This window comes from Ornithorhynchus anatinus, chromosome 14 (genome assembly GCF_004115215.2).
Source record: "Ornithorhynchus anatinus isolate Pmale09 chromosome 14, mOrnAna1.pri.v4, whole genome shotgun sequence".
Classification (NCBI taxonomy): Eukaryota; Metazoa; Chordata; class Mammalia; order Monotremata; family Ornithorhynchidae; genus Ornithorhynchus; species Ornithorhynchus anatinus.
The window spans coordinates 44,680,687-44,697,118 of NC_041741.1; the positions used below are offsets into that span (position 1 = coordinate 44,680,687).

The following is a 16,432-nucleotide window of genomic DNA, read 5'->3' on the forward strand; positions in this document are numbered from 1 at the left end:
AGAAGACGCCCTCGGCCCTTATGATCATCTTTATGAGGAGCAGTGAATGCCCCAGCGTCTCGTCACTCTAGTGCCGGGAAGGGTTGTGGCTTCGGTGGCTGAGGGAGGGAGCCTGCTGACCCCGCCACTGACCAACACCATGCCACGGTACGGCCGGGGGGCCTGGAAGCACTGGGCTGGGAGCCAGGGATCCTGGATCCTGGGGCCAGCACAAACAGGGACTAAGTTACTCTCTCAACCTGGGCCTCTGATTCCTCTTTCTGTTCTTCTTTATGGTATTTGTTGAACACTTTCTATGTACCAGGCGCTGTACTAAGCCCTGGGGTAGTTACAAGCTAGTGAGGTTGGACACGGTCCATGTCCCTCATGGCTCTTCATCCTCATTGTACACTTGAGATCACAGAGGCCCAGGGAAGCGTAGTGACTTGCCCACGGTTACACAGTAGGCAAGCGGCGGAGCCGGAATTAGAACCGAGGTCCTTCGGACTCTCAGGCCCGTGCTTTATCCACTAGGCCACGCTGCTTAGAACAGGGTTTGACACACAGTAAGCGCTTAACAAATACCATAAAAATAGAACAAACAAAACTCCACCTCTGCCACGTGGCTGTTCTGTCACTCCAAGTCACTTCATTTCTCTGCCTCCATTTCCTCATCTATGAAATGGGGATAAAATCTATGCTTTCTCTCTCTCTCTCTCGGTCTGTGAGCTCAATATGGGGCAGGGAACGTGTTCTGATCTGATTATACTGCATCTACTCCAGCATTTGAGACATTGATTTATTGAGTGGTTATTGTGTGCTGAAAACTCTACTGTTTGGGAAAGTACAATACAGCAAAGTTGTTAGATATGTCCACAAGGAGCTTACAGTCTAAAGGACCGTAGGCACATAGTAAGTGCTTAATAAATATCACAAGTATTATTATTAGAGTCGGGAGCCTCATCTGCTAACGTGACTCAGAGGGTTCTCAGGGGAGTAGGCCAGATTGGATTGAGGACTCTCAGAGCCCTGCATAGCCAGGCTGGACTCCCCATCGTAATTCAGTCTGGCCAATCCGGAGCCAATCATTACTTGCTCTCAGTTGTCTAAACCTTTAAGCCACAAGTGTTTCGTTGGCCTGAGATATCTGGATAAGTGAGCCAAAGTGAATTCACTGGGCCTTAGCGAGACCATCCGAGAAGCAGGTTGGCATAAAATCGATCAGTTGTATTTATTCATTCAATCGTATTTGAGAGCTCACTAGGTGCAGAATACTGTATTAAGCACTTGGGAGAGTAATAATAATCATAATTATTATTATTATATTATTTGTTAAGCGCTTACTATGTGCCAAGCACTGTTCTAAGCATTAGGGTAGATAGCAAGTAATCAGGTTGTCCCACGTGGGGCTCACAGTCTTCATCCCCATTTTACAGGTGAGGTAACTGAGGCACAGAGAAGTTAGGTGACTTGTCCAAGGTCACACATCTGACAAGTGGTGGAGCCAGGATTAGAACCCACGACCTCTGACTCCCCAGCCCAGGCTCGTTTCACTAATCCAGGCTCCAATACAAGAGAATTAGCAGACATGTTCCCTGCCCATAACGAGCTGACAGTCTACAGGGAGAGAGTCATTAATATGAATAATTTATAATACTTAATTTAAAGGTATGTACACAAGTGCTCAGGGGTTTGGGGTGGGGAGAATATAGAGTGTCCAAAGGTCACAGATCCAGTTGCATAGATGATGCAGAAGGGAGAGCCAGCTGGGGAAAAGAGGGCTTAATCGGGGAAGGCCTCTTGGAGGAGGTGTGAGCTTAGTAATGCTGTGAAGGTGAAGAGAGCGATGGTCTGGTGTATATGGAGGGAGAGGGAATTCCAGGCAAGGGGGATGAGGTGAGAAAGGGGCTGGCGACAAGATGGATGAGATAGTGAGTAAGCTGGCAATAAAAGGGCAGAGTTTGCGGGCTGGGCCGTAGTAGATCAGTGAGGTGAGGTAGGGTGGGGTGAGCTGATTAAGTGTTTTAAAGCCAATGGTAGGGAGTTTCTGTTTGATGCGGAAGTGGATGGGCAGCCTTTGGAGGTTTTTAAGGATTGGGGAGGCATGGACTGAACGTTTTTGTTGATAAATGATTTGTGCAGCAGAGGGAAGTATGGATTGGAGTGGGAAGTGACAGGAGGCCGGGAGGTCGGCGAGGAGGCAGTAGTCAAGATGGGAAAGGATTAGTGCCTGGACAGAAGGGTAGCAGTTTGGATGGAGAGGAAAGGGCGGATTTTAGCCATGTCATGAAGGTAGAACTGACAGGATTTGGTGACAGATTTGAATATGTGGGTGGAATGAGAGAGATGAGTCAAGGACACCAAAGTTATAGGCTTGTGAGACAGGGAGGATAGTGGTGTTGTCTACGGTGATGGGAAAGAGGGGGAGGACAGGGTTCGGGTGGGAAGATAATAACTATAGGCCAAGCACTGTACTGAATGCTCGGGTGGATATGAGATAATCAGGTTAGACAGTCCCTGTCCTTCATGGGGCTTATAATTTAGGAGGGAGGGAGAACAAGTATTGAATCCCCATTTTACAGCTGAGGAAACTGAGGCATAGAGAAGTTCACTGACTTGGCCAAGGTCCCAGAGCAAGTTAAGTGATAGAGCCAGGATTAGAACCCAGGTCTCCTGACTCCTGGGTCAACCCTCTTTCCCCTGAGGCACTCTCAGCTCTGATCCCAGGCCGACAATGAGCATGGCTAAGTCGTTCAAGCCTGACAACCTAAAATAACCTTCTCACTGTACCCTGATCTCGTCTATCTCGCCGCCGACCTCATGCCCATGTCCTGCCTCTGGCCTGGAACGTCCTCCCTCCTCATATCCAACAGACAATAACCGCCCCCCACACACACACACACTTCAAAACCTTATTGAAGGCCCATCTCCTCCAAGAGGCCTTTCCTAAGTCCTCTTTTCCTCTTCTCTCACTCCCTTCTGCGTCGCCTGACTTGCTCCCTTTATTCATCCCTCCTCCCAGCCCCACAGTACTTATGTCCATATCTGTAATTTTATTTATACTAATATCTGTCTTCTCCTCTGGACTGTAAGCTCGTAATGGGCATGGAATAATAAAAACTGTGGTATTTGTTAAGCGCTTACTTTGTGCCAAGCTCTGTACTAAAAGCTGGGGTGGCTACAAGCAAATGGAGCCAAACACAGTTCCTGTCCCACATGGGGCTCCCTGTCTTAATCCTCATTTTACAAATGAGGTAACTGAGGCACAGAGAAGTCAAGTGACTTGCCCAGGGTCACATAGGGAAGCGACAGAGCCGGGATTAGAACTCAGATCCTTCTGATTCCCAGGCCAGTGCTGTATCCATCAGGTGACACCGCTTCTCTGTGCATCTGTTATATTGTTATATTGTGCAAGCTCTTAGTACAGTGTTCTGCACACAGTAAGCACTCAATAAATACGACTGATTGACTGGCTAATAAGTCAAAGGTCCCTCATCTGGTTCCTCGGGACTGCTTGCCCAGCCTCCTCACCAGGGTGGGCGAGAAGGGTGTTGACTAGGAATGGTGGCCAGTTCTGCCAACGTGCCGCTCTTCGTGGGTGCTCCCTGGACAACCCCGGAACTTTAGCTGACCGGGTTTCAAAAGGAATCGCAACTCACTGGACCTTCGGCTCTTCCACGTTTCCAAGGCTCGTGTTGGAATGGGGTCGGAATTCAGTTTCTAGTAGTCCGTCCAGATTGAGTCTAACCAATGCTGGCTGGGTAGCTCCGTGAGCCGGTGGTGTTCAGTCAGTCAACTATATTTATTGAGCATTTATTGTGTGCAATAAATATAATTGACTGACTGACTTATTGTTTGCAGAGCACTGTACTAGTGCTTGGAAGAATATAGTCCAACAATATAAAAAGACACATTCCCTGCCCACAACAAGCTTACAGTCTAGAGCTTACGGTCAGTCGCTTGTATTTATTGAGCGCTTACTGAGTGCGGAGCACTGTATTAAGCGCCTGAGAGAGTACAGTACAACAATAAACAGACACATTCCATGCCCGCAACAAGCTTACATTCTACGAGTTTGCAGTCCACCCTCCTTCCCTGTCCCGGGAGTGGCATGAGTCGGGATTGCCTGTCGGGGGCAGATTCCCCCTTGGCTCCCCGTGTGGCCTGGGATGACCCCATCCCACACTGTGGGCTGGTGACAGGGAACCTAACCCAGACGACTGTGAGGCAGGGGTGGCCAGCCAGGTGAGGCTTTCATCAGCGGGCAGAGATGGCACTGATTGGAAGTTGTTCAGCAGCGGCACGAGGTGTGGATCTCGCTGGGGCCGGAGATAAAAACAGCAGTGATGTGTGGACATTTGGGGATTGGGCTGGAGTTCGTTGATTTTTTCACTGCCCTCCTGCCTCTGCACCTTCTCAGGTCCTCATCTCCCTGCCTTCCAGCCTTCACTGCCTTCCTCTCTCATTACTCCATACCTTGATGGGTCCCCACATCACCTATCTCCCTATCTCCCTGCCTTCTTGCCTCACCACCTCCCTACCTACCCATCTTCCCGTCTCCCCACCTCCTCATCTCCTTGCCTCTCTACCTCCTTGCATTCTTGCCTCACCACCTCCCTGCCTCCCTATCTTCCTGTCTCACCATTTCCTCATTCATTCAATAGTATTTATTGAGCGTTTACTATGTGTAGAGCACTGTACTAAGCGCTTGGAATGTACAAATCGGCAACAGATAGAGACAGTCCCTGCCCTTTGATGGGCTTACAGTCTAACTGGGGGAGACGGACCGACAAGAACAATGGCAATAGAGTCAAGGGGAAGAACATCTCATTAAAACAATAGCAAATAGAATCAGGGTGATGTACATCTCATTAAACAAAATAAATAGGTTGATGAAGATATATGCAGTTGAGCAGATGAGTACAGTGCTGAGGGGATGGGACGGGAGAGGGGGAGGAGCAGAGGGAAAGGGGGGAGAAGAGGGTTTAGCTGCGGAGAGGTGAGGGGGGGTAGAGGGAGCAGAGGGAAAAGGGGAGCTCAGTCTGGGAAGGCATCTTAGAGGAGGTGAGCCTTCCCATCTCTTCACCTTCCCACCTTCTCCACCTTCCTAGCTTCTCAGCTCCCTGCCTTCCCATCTCTCTATCTTCCTGCCTCCCCACTTCTGTCTTCCCATTGCCTCACCTTTCTACCTCTCCTGTCTCCCTGCCTTCCTGCCTCTCTGTCTTTGCCATCCCACCTCCCCACCTTTCCATCTCCTGGTCTACCCACTTGCCCAACTCCTCATCTTCCCGCCGTCCCCAGAATGTCCACACTTCCTCAGAGACCCTGTTTATCTCTGCTTGCCCTGTTTACCACTAGATAACACTGCCTACTGGCTCCCCTGCACCAGACCGTTGATGGCTTAGAAACTGCCCCTCTGTTTTTCAGCTGAAGCCAAGAAAGAAACTGGGTGTGGGTTGAGAAGTTTTTTCCTATTTAGCTGAAAGAATAAAAGTTCTAAACTCCTCCAGTTTTTCCTGGGGGTTTGGTCTGGGCAGAGAAAGCATTTGACCCCAGTGTATTTGTACTGCACAGTACTAGATCAAAGGGACTGCTTCTCTCCCTGTCTGCATTTCCTGTTCAGAGAAGCAAGACAATAATTAGTCAGCCAGTCAATCGTATTTATTAATAATGTTGGTATTTGTTAAGCGCTTACTATGTGCCGAGCACTGTTCTAAGCGCTGGGGTAGACATAGGGGAATCAGGTTGTCCCAAGTGGGGCTCACAGTCTTAATCTCCATTTTAATAATAATAATAATAATAATGGTGGTATTTGTTAAGTGCTTACTATGTGCCGAGCACTGTTCTAAGCGCTGGGGTAGACATAGGGGAATCAGGTTGTCCCACTTGGGGCTCACAGTCTTAATCCCCATTTTACAGATGAGGGAACTGAGGCGCAGAGAAGTGAAGTGACTTGCCCACAGTCACACAGCCGACAAGTGGCAGAGCTGGGATTCGAACTCATGAGCCCTGACTCCAAAGCCCGTGCTCTTTCCACTGAGCCACGCTGCTTCTCCAAGCACTTCTCCTTATTAAGCACTTATTAAGCACTTCTCCTTATTAAGTGTTTACCATGTGTAGAATGCTGTACTAAGAGCTTGGGAGAGTCCTCTCTAACAGTATAAGAGACACAGGGCAGTGTGGCCTGGGAGTCAGAAGGCTCTGGATTTGAATCCTGGCTCTGCCACTTGTCTGCTGTGTGATCTTGGGCAAGTCCCTTCACTTCTTTGCACCTCAGTTACCTCATCTATAAAATGGGGATTAAGATTGTGAGTCCCATGTGGGACAGGGTCTGCGTCCAACCTGATTAGCTCGTCTCTACCCTAACGTTGAGTGTTGTGCCCGGCACGTAGAAAGAGCTTAACCTATAACATTACCAAAAATACTTGCTGAAGATGAAGCAGATCGGTTCTGTCAAGGGTTCTGGGCTTTTCAGAAGGAAGAATCTAGATAAACAGGTATTTTTGTTATTTTATTAATAATAATAATAATGTTGGTATTTGTTAAGCCCTTACTATGTGCCGAGCACTGTTCTAAGCGCTGGGGTAGACATAGGGGAATCAGGTTGTCCCACGTGGGGCTCACAGTCTTAATCCCCATTTTACAGATGAGGGAACTGAGGCACAGAGAAGTTAAGTGACTTGCCCACAGTCACACAGCCGACAAGTGGCAGAGCTGGGATTCGAACTCATGAGCCCTGACTCCAAAGCCCGTGCTCTTTCCACTGAGCCACGCTGCTTCTCTATATCCCAGGGGGCACAGTTCTACTGATTTTTTTTTTATTCACTTCCCTTCTATAGTGATTTTCACTATGGTTAAGCCCTGGATTTAAAATCTACGATTGGCATCAGTGCCGGCTTGCCCCGTGACCTTGCACTGGGGGCACCTGAAAATTGGGGTAAATGATACTTGCCAGGGACATTTGAGGAACCCTGGAAGCTCGTGTCTGTAAATTAAAACAAGGTCCTTGAGGAAATCATCATAAAAATAATAGTGGTACTTGTTAAGCACTTACTTTGTGTCAAGCACTGTTCAGAGTGCTGGGGTAGATACGAGATAATCAGGCTGGGCACAGTCCCTGTGCCACAAGGGGCTCACGGTCTAAGTAGGTGGGAGAGCAGGTATTGCATCCCCATTTTACACTTGAGGAAATGAAGTCACTGAAAAGTGAAGTGACTTGTCCAAGGTCACACAAAAGGCAAGTGGCAAAGCAAGGGTTAGAATCCAGGTCCTTTGTCTCTCAAGCCCCTGCCCTCGGTGTTGTGAATCCCGAGTTATCTTTTCTGAGCAGCTGGAAAGTTAGTTTGTTGCGCTACTGGTCATGACCTGTTGTTTCCAAATCCCAGTCCATCTTGGAGAAAGTGGCAGCTTCTAATCAAGCCTGCCCCTCTAGGTGGAAGACTGGGTTTGAGGTGCAGGGGGAGCGGGTGAGACCAGAACCTTATGCTGCTGCCTGTTTCCCAGCCCCGAAAGGAGAAAGCTTTTCCATGTTCTCAGATCAAGGTTGTGGGAATCTCCCCCAGGCTTTGCAGAGAAATCACATCTGAAATCACAACTCCTCCAGGAGGTCTTCCCTGATTCATTCTTCTTCTTCCCACCTCGTAACCCCCCACTGCTACCTCAGCCCTCCTGCACCAAATGAAAACATTCAGCGTGGCTTAGTGGAAAGAGCCCGGGCTAGGGAGTCAGAGGTCATGGGTTCTAATCCTGGCCCCGCCACTTGTCAGCTCTGAGTCTTTGGGCAAGTCACTTCACTTCTCTGGGCCTCAGTTACCTCATCTGTAAAAGGGGGATTAAGACTGTGCGCCCCACGTGGGACAACCTGCTTGCCTTGTATCTACCCCAGCCCTTAGAAGAATGCTTGGCACATAGTAAGTGCTTAACAAATACCATCATTATTGTTATTATTATTATTATTATTCACATCTACCTGTAGCACTTAGCCTGTATTCATCTGCATTCCCATTTTTCCTTTCTCTTTTCTCTCTGTAAATTACTTTGTGTCTCTCCCCCCACTAGACTGTGAACTCTTTGATGGAGGGATCGTGTCTACTAACTCTCTTGCACTCTCCTAGGCGCTTAGGACAGTGCTCGGCACAGAATAAACATACGATGCTTGGCAGAGAGGAAAAAAGCAGTATGTGCCATTGCTTAATTGGGGCCCAGTTGGAGTGGGGACTGAAGCTAACAAGAGGTGAAAGCTTTCGAGCCTGCCGGAGACCACTGGTACATTCTGCAGAGGTCTTTGTGGGTGAATGTCTCCCCAACCCCCAACCTAATTTGCTCAGCTTGGGTTCAACAAAGCTGTGCTTAGAGCATTGGACTAAATGACCTTCCCCAAACGCTTTTGATTCAGGATTTTGTCAATATTACACCCTCTTGTTGACCCCTTAGGCAGAATAATAATAATAAGTTTGGTATTTGTTAAGCGCTATGTGCCACGCACTGTTCTAAGCCCTGGGGTAGTTATAAGGTAATCAGGTTGTCCCATGTGGGGCTCACAATCTGAATCCCCATTTTACAGATGAGGAAACTGAGCCCCGGAGAAGCGAAGTGACTTGCCCAAGGTCACACGGCAGACAAGCGGCAGAACCGGGATTAGAACCCCTGCCATGCTGGATTTCACCAGCAGAATGGCCTAATGGAAAAAGCATGGACCTGGGAGTCAAGAGACCTAGGTTCTAATCCGCCTCTGTCACTTGCCTGCTATGGAACCTTGGGCAAGTCTCTTCACATCTCTGTGCCTCACTTTTCTCATGTGTAAAATGGGGAGTAAAATAGCTAGCCGTTCCTCCCCTTGAGAGTGCGCGCCCCATATGAGACAGGAACTGTGTCTACTCGATCTTGTCTCTACTCCAGCCTCTGACACACAGTAAACACCTCTTAGACTGTGAGCCCGTTGATGGGCAGGGATTATCTCTATCTGTTGCCGAATTGTTCATTCCAAACGCTTATTACAGTCCTCTGCACACAGGAAGAGCTCAATAAATACAATTGAATGAATAAATGCTTATCAAGTTCCACTGTACTGTATGCTCCTTGTGGGCAGGGGACATGCCTACAAACTCTGATGTATCATATCCTCCCAAGCGCTCAGTAAAGTGCTCTGTACACAGGAAGGGCACAATAAATACCATCGATTCGAGAAGCAGCGTGGCTCAGTGGAAAGAGCCCGGGCTTGGGAGTCAGAGGTCATGGGTTCTAATCCCGGCCCCGCCACCTGTCAGCTGGATGACTTGGGGCAAGTCACTTCACTTCTCTGGGCCTCAGTGACCTCATCTGTCAAATGGGGATGAAGACTGTGAGCCCCACATGGGACAACCTGATCACCTTGTATACCCCCCAGTGCTTAGAACAGTGCTTTGCACATAGTAAGCGCTTAACAAATACCATCATCATTAGTATTATTACCCCAGTGATTATCACCAAGCACCCGGGCCCATCAGCGCTCCCAAATGCTTGTGATCAGTGCCACTACCCGTCACAGGTGCCAACTCCATGGGGGCGATCTGGGAACCCCCCAAGGGCTTCCAGATGTCGGAGGAAGCCACTGTTTTAACCCACAATCTGGGTTCCATCCCTGACCCAAAATGAACGATTGGTAGCCAGGACGATGGTCTTCCCAAGCAACCGCGGCTCCGGCTCAGAAGGTAACCAAGAGGCGAGTGGGAGCGTCATCCTCGACTCCGGCCTTCCCAACTGGGAATGGGGGAGAGGTCCCAGGCGGTGTCCTTCGGCTCTGGAATACTACATTTCCCAGGAGGAGCTGCTGGGACATCCGTAGGACTGGGAGACTTTTAAAGGGACAGGTGGTCGCTCGTTCTTAAAGGGGAAGCTCCGGTTGTCGGCCGACTGATTCTGGCAATGTGAGGGTGGGAGGGGAGGCTGGGGGTGGGTGGGGGGTCCTCAAGGTTACACTGAGAATTACCTTCTCACACTCACGAGCGATTTCTCGGGTGGGGAGGGGAGTCCTTGCTTTGCTTTGTTGTCTGTCTCCCCCCTTCTAGCCTGTAAGCCCATTGTTGGGTTGGGACTATATTTGTGGCCGAATTGTACTCGCCAAGCGCTTAGTACAGTGCTCTGCACACAGTAAGCGCTCAATAAATTCGATTGAATGAATCAATGAATGAGTCGGGACGCACCCGTGCGGGTTGGAGGAAGGTTTTGGTGGGGGGGGGGGGGGATGTTGGTGGGGAGAGGCTCTCAATGGCCTGTCAATAGAGAAGCAGGGTGGCTCAGTGGAAAGATCCCGGGCTTGGGAGTCAGAGGTCATGGTTCGAATCCCAGATCGGCCACTTGTCAGCTGTGTGACTGTGGACAAGTCACTTAACGTCTCTGTGCCTCAGTTACCTCATCTGTAAAATGGGGATTAACTGTGAGCCTCACGTGGGACAACCTGATTACCCTGTATCCACCCCAGGGCTTAGAACAGCGCTCTGCACATAGTAAGCGTTTAGCAAATACCAACATTGTTATTATTCTCTATGCCTCTCATCTGCAGAATGGGGATGGAGACTGTGAACCCCACGTGGGACAACCTAAGCTTCTATCTATCCCAGCGCTTAGAACAGTGCTTGGCACAAAGAGCTTAACAAATACCAAAGAAAGGGGGGGGACTGCCCCAGTAGAGTGACATAATCGTGCTGTCCAAAGAAAAAAAAGATTCCCCCCCACCACAAAAAAAGATTAAGCATCATTCTAGGGGGATTATTCATCGCGCCTTTCTTTCAGCAGTCAAAGACCTGATGCACAGCTGGCTGAGAAGAGACCCTGTTGTCTCCCGGGAAGAATCGAAAGTTTGGAGCAGCAAAATTTTTAGGGTGGGGGCAGAGGGAGGAAGGGGGACCCAAAAACGAAGGGCGAGGGGCAACTGGATTAAATGTTCGTCACTTTGTTTCAGACAGCGAGTCTGCTCCGTCCCTATTTCTGGCCCCACACATCCCTTCCTTCGAGCCCAAGAGCGAATTAAATATGGATTAATAATCCATATTTAATTTCATTAGGCACCATCCTGGGTTTTCAGGAGTGCCGGTGTAGACACGGTTGCTTGCTTCACAAAATCCGAATTGAAGCCTGGCTGAAAGACAAAAACAACTTAAAAAAAATCAGGTCATTTTAGGACAATATCCAAACACAAACAGCATCACAGGACTTCACTGGGCTAATCTATCGTTCCCCCCGACGCTCTGGGTTACGGAGATAAATCCCACGAGGGTCGTTGAACGCAACGACCGAGTCCCCGAGGCTTCGGAGAAAGATGCATCAAGTAGATAATAATCCACTCTCTAAAAATTGGCCTTTTTATTTCATCGATCATCTCGGTCCGGGATAAACCGAGCCCCTTTTCTATTGCCAGATCTGGGAGAGGGGGGGAAAGGGAAGGGGGGGAACGGGAGAGAGGGTTTATTCCCAAGGTCCAGCAGCAATATTCCAGCTGCCCCAGCCTCGCCAGGCAATGTCTTCTTTTGTTGCTAAAAACATCTGCAATAAACTATACGTTCACTAGTTGCAAACCTTTCCTTTAGTACCCCTTCCCGGTTCTAAACCCGGAGAGCGATGGAGCTCTAGATAAGCAGTCCCTGGATGGTCAAGGATACTAGTTAATGATTTATAACCAATAAAAAAATCTCCCTTCCATTTTCCTTTTCAATGAAGAGTTACCTGTTTGCCCGCTGAAGATTAAAAAACAAAAAGGGGGCGTTAAATTGGGGATGATTCGGCGGGGGGGAGTGGCGAAGAATAGGACGGGGTTATTTTCTGTTGTTTGGACAGAGGTGTTGGGGTTGCTAAGGATCCAATTTTAAGCGCTTCGGTTGCCTTTCAATTCCTGTACTTCCCGAAGCGTTTAGTCCAAAAGATCCTAAAGGCAGCTCCTGGGTTCCTAAAAGTTGCCTTTGTGTAGGTCTGCCCCCCGTTTTTTAACGGGCACAGGGGCTATGGATATTTATATATATATATAATATATATCATATATATACATATATATCATATATATGTATATATATATATATGTTTATATATAAAGGGACTCCAAAATCCTCCCAGCAAGATGGCGGTGGCATGTATATTTAATGCCTTTACGGTAATTAAACCGTCTCTGGCGTGGGGTGGTGACGGCTCCCACCCCCCTACCCCGTCTTTCCAGGTTTCCAAATGGGGCGCGGGCGACCCCCACCCCCCAATTCCTTGCCCCCGCCTTTCCCACCAAATAATGAGAGGGACACAGTAACCCAGGACCCCCTCTGCAACGCTGAGCGCGGTCTGTGCGGGGATGTCTAGCCCACCCCCTCCCCAGGACAGAGGTTCCCACGGCCTGAGGAAGGGTCCTGCCTGCTATTCCTTCATTCGATCGTATTTATTGAGCGCTTACTCTGTGCAGAACACTGTACTAAACGCTTGGAATGGACAATTGGGCAACAGACAATCCCTGCCCAACAACGGGCTCACGGTCTAAAAGGGGGGAGGGTGGGGAGACAGATAAAAGAAAACAAAACAAGTAGTCTGGCGACAAAACCTGGGCTTGGGAGTCAGAGGTCGTGGGTTCTAATTCCGACTCCGCCACTTGTCCGCTGAGTGCCCTTGGGCAAGTCACTTCGCTTCTCTGTGCCTCAGTCACCTCATCTGTAAAATGGGGATTCAAAGTGTGAGCCCACGTGGGACAACCTGATTACCCTGTATTCATTCATTCAATAGTATTTATTGAGCGCTTACTATGTGCAGAGCACTGTATTAAGCACTTGGAATGTACACCCAGCGCTGAGAACAGTGCTTAGCACTTAGTAAGCGCTTAACAAATACCATTATTATTATTATTATTATTGTTGTTTGCCAGCCGAGAGGCTCCTGACCCCCCAGGTTGGGGCAGGGGCAGGGGCAGGGGGTGGGTGATGCCCCTCAGTCCCTGAACAAGGCACTTGGGTTTTGTGGGTGTGTTGTTGTTTTCTTTAAAGTCGTGAGATTCCTGAGGGGCAGGTGGGGGCTCTGGGACTGGGGGAGCCTTGGGGGGGGGGGGTCACCTCTCCATCCTCTGGGGGTCCAGGCAGGGGTGGGATGCGGTCCCACGTGGCTCAGAGGAGAGAGCCTGGGTTTGGGAGTTAGAGGTCATGGGTTCTAATCCTAACTCTGCCACTTATGAGCTGTGACCTTGGGCAAGTCAATTAACTTCTCTGGGCCTCAGTTACTCCCATCTGCAAAATGGGGATGGAGACTGGGAGTCCCACGTGGGACAATCTGATGACCTTGTAGCTCCCCCGGCGCTTAGAACTGTGCTCGGCACATAGCAAGCGCTGAACAGATACCAACTTTATTATTATTTATTATTGTTACCCAGGGGCTGGGTGGTCTTGCCAGCGTGGCTCGGTGGCAAGAGCCGGGGCTTGGGAGTCAGAAGTCATGGGTTCCAATCCCGACTCCGCCATTTGTCAGCTGACTCTGGCCAAGTCACTTCACTTCTCTGGGCCTCAGTTCCCTCATCTGTCAAATGGGGATGAAGACCGTTGTCTTGTTTTTGTCCGTCTCCCCCGATTAGACGGTAAGCCCGTCATGGGGCAGGGATGGTCTCGATCTGTTGCCGACTTGTATATTCCAACCGCTTAGTCCAGTGCTCTGCACATAGTAAGCGCTCGATAAATCCTACCGAAGGAAGGAATGAATGAGCGTCACGGGGGACAACCTGATGACCCAGTGCGTAGAACAGTGCTCTGCACAGAGTAAGCGCTCAACAAAGACCAACGTGACTGTTATTATCAGGGGCTGGGGGGGGGTCTTGCCAGGGAGTAAGCGGGATCGGGGTGGGGGGAAGGCAAGAAGCAAGTTCCCCTTCGGATCAGCGTGGCTCAACGGAGAGAGCCCGGGCTCGGGAGTCAGAGATCATGGGTTCGAATCCCGCCTCTGCCCCTCGTCAGCTGGGTGACTGTGGGCAAGTCGCTTCGCTTCTGTGCCTCAGTTCCCTCATCTGGAAAATGGGGGCGAAGACGGGGAGCCTCCCCTGGGACACCCCGACGACCCCGTATCCCTCCCGGCGCGTCGAACAGTGCTCGGCACAGAGTCAGCGCTTAACAAACACCGACATTAGTATTATTATTATTATTCTCCCCAGGCGGGGCGGGGGGGGGAAGGCCGAGGGGGGTCCCGGGGACGGGGCCCCGGAGGGGGTCACGACCCCCCGGGCCGGTCCCTTGGCGAGGAGGCCGGGTCGGGGCTGCGTGTGTTAGTTGCGGGGGGTTCCCGGCGGCGCCGGGCGGTCGGGGGGCTCCCCCGGGGCCGGGGAGCGGGGTCCCCCCCCGGCCCGGGCCCGGCCCCTGCCCCCGGCGGGGCCCCCGCGGGCCGGACCCCCGAGGCGGCCGGGCTGGGGGGCGGCGAAGGCCAAATGTGGCGAGGCCCCGCCGGGAGCGGCCGGCCTTCGGGGCGGCGGGGGGCGGCCGGGGGCGGCGGGGGCGGCCGGGGGCGGCCGGGCCGGGGCGGCCGGGGCGCCGGCCGCCGGGCGGGGGCCAAGGCGGGGGGCGGGACGGGCCCGGCGCCGGGGAAAGGCCCCTTTTAGGCGGAGGAAGAAACACAGATGGCGGCGGCGCGGCGCCATTCCGGGCCCCGAGCAGCCAGCCAAGCCGCCCTGTCCTCACCGCGGTCCGCGCCGCGCCGCTAAATACCCGGATGGGCCGCCCGCCTCCCGCCGCCGCCGCCACCGCCGCCGCCTCCTCCATCGCCTCAGCCGCGCCTCAGGCCTCGGGCCCCGAGCTCTAAGAGCGACCCGCCGGCTGACGGACGTTCGCCCCCGGCCACACCCCCGACCCCTCTCGGAGGGACGGGCGGACGGCCCGGAGGACACCCGCCGGGACCCGCCCGCCCCCCCCCGCCCCAGGGCCGTCGCCCTCCATCGAGGACACCTCGAGGGACCGGCCGGGGACCGGGCGACAAGGCCGAGCCGTCGACGGACCCTCCCTCCGACCAGGGGCGAGGCGGGCGGGCCCCCGCTCACCCTCCGCCGCCCCGGCAGGCGAGGAGCCCCGACCCCGGGGAAGGCCAAGAGGCCGGCCCGCCGCCATGACCGAGAACTCGGCCTCCGCCCCGGCCGCCAAGCCCAAGAGGGCCAAGGCCGCCAAGAAGGCCACGGACCACCCGAAGTACTCCGACATGATCGTGGCCGCCATCCGGGCGGAGAAGAACCGCGCCGGCTCGTCCCGCCAGTCCATCCAGAAGTACGTCAAGGGCCACTACAAGGTGGGCGAGAACGCCGACTCGCAGATCAAGTTGGCCATCAAGAGGCTGGTGACCGCCGGCGTGCTCAAGCAGACCAAAGGGGTGGGAGCCTCGGGCTCGTTCCGGTTGGCCAAGGGCGACGAGCCCCGAAAGCCCGCCGTCAAGAAGGCCAAGAGGGAAGTCAAGAAGGCGGCCGCCCCGAGGAAGGCCGCCAAGCCCAAGAAGGCCCCCGCCAAGGCCCCGGCCAAGAAGCCCAAGGCCGTGGCCAAGAAGGCCAAGAAGAAACCGGCCGCCGCCCCCAAGAAGACCAAGAAACCAAAGACTGTCAAGGCCAAGCCGGTAAAGGCGTCGAAGCCCAAGAAGGCCAAGCCGTCGAAACCCAAAGCCAAGTCCAGCGCCAAGAAGCCTGCCAAGAAGAAGTGAGAACGTTCGAGTCCTTATTCCTTGGACGCTCCTTCCCTTCGCCTCCGTTTCTGTAAATAGATGCGCCTTTCTTTTCCCACCCCCCCCCCTTTTCACCCCTTTCTATTACGACTTTCTAAGAGACAGAACTTTTATTCCCTGGGAATCGTTCAGTTATTCTTAACGAACCTCAACCAACGACGACAAAAAATCCCACCTCCGTGCTGATGAGAGCGTCTTTAAAGTCTTTTTGCAGGATTTTTTTTTTCCTTCTATCGTTGTTTGAAAAATCTCTTTGATGTGACCTTTGGGGTGGTTCTGTAGTTGTTTGGCGGGGAGAGGGAAGGCGGGAGTGGGAGAGAGAAGCGTCTGGTCGGATGGATGGATGGATGGAAGGGATCCGAGCCCTCTCGGCCCGCTCCTGGCCACTGGATGGGTATTAATGATGGTATTCGTTAAGTGCTTACTATGTGCCAAGCACCGGATCGTTGCGCCGGTGAGGATCTCTCCCGCAAACTCTCCAGCGCGGGGGAATCCTCGGGATGGGAACAAAGCCCCTAGCAGAAACAGGAAGGGGGGCAGGGATTTTCATCTTGGAAGGCTTTGGACAGGCGGGAATATGTTGGAATCAAAATGAACAGTTCCTTTTCCTTCCGTCCGGTGATGCGACCGTCCTCATCCCCATTCTCTCACCCAACTGAGCAAGAGGTGTCCCATTAAGGTCTGAAACCGGCAGCCCGTCCATTTTATTTCATTTTTTTTTTCTTTAGTGGGAGGGAGAAATAGTGGTCTAGTAACCGGGGGGGGGGGGGTCAAA

General features: G+C 52.1%; 1 protein-coding gene across 1 annotated transcript; it reads left to right on the forward strand.

Annotated features, from left to right (window-relative positions):
* The first annotated feature begins 14,553 nt into the window (after window positions 1-14,553).
* Window positions 14,554-16,360, forward strand: LOC100086507 (histone H1.0). Its single transcript, XM_001516566.4, has one exon. It carries the CDS (start codon window positions 15,058-15,060, stop codon window positions 15,634-15,636), a length of 579 nt encoding a protein of 192 aa, XP_001516616.3. The 5' UTR covers window positions 14,554-15,057; the 3' UTR covers window positions 15,637-16,360.
* The last annotated feature ends 72 nt before the right edge of the window (window positions 16,361-16,432 follow it).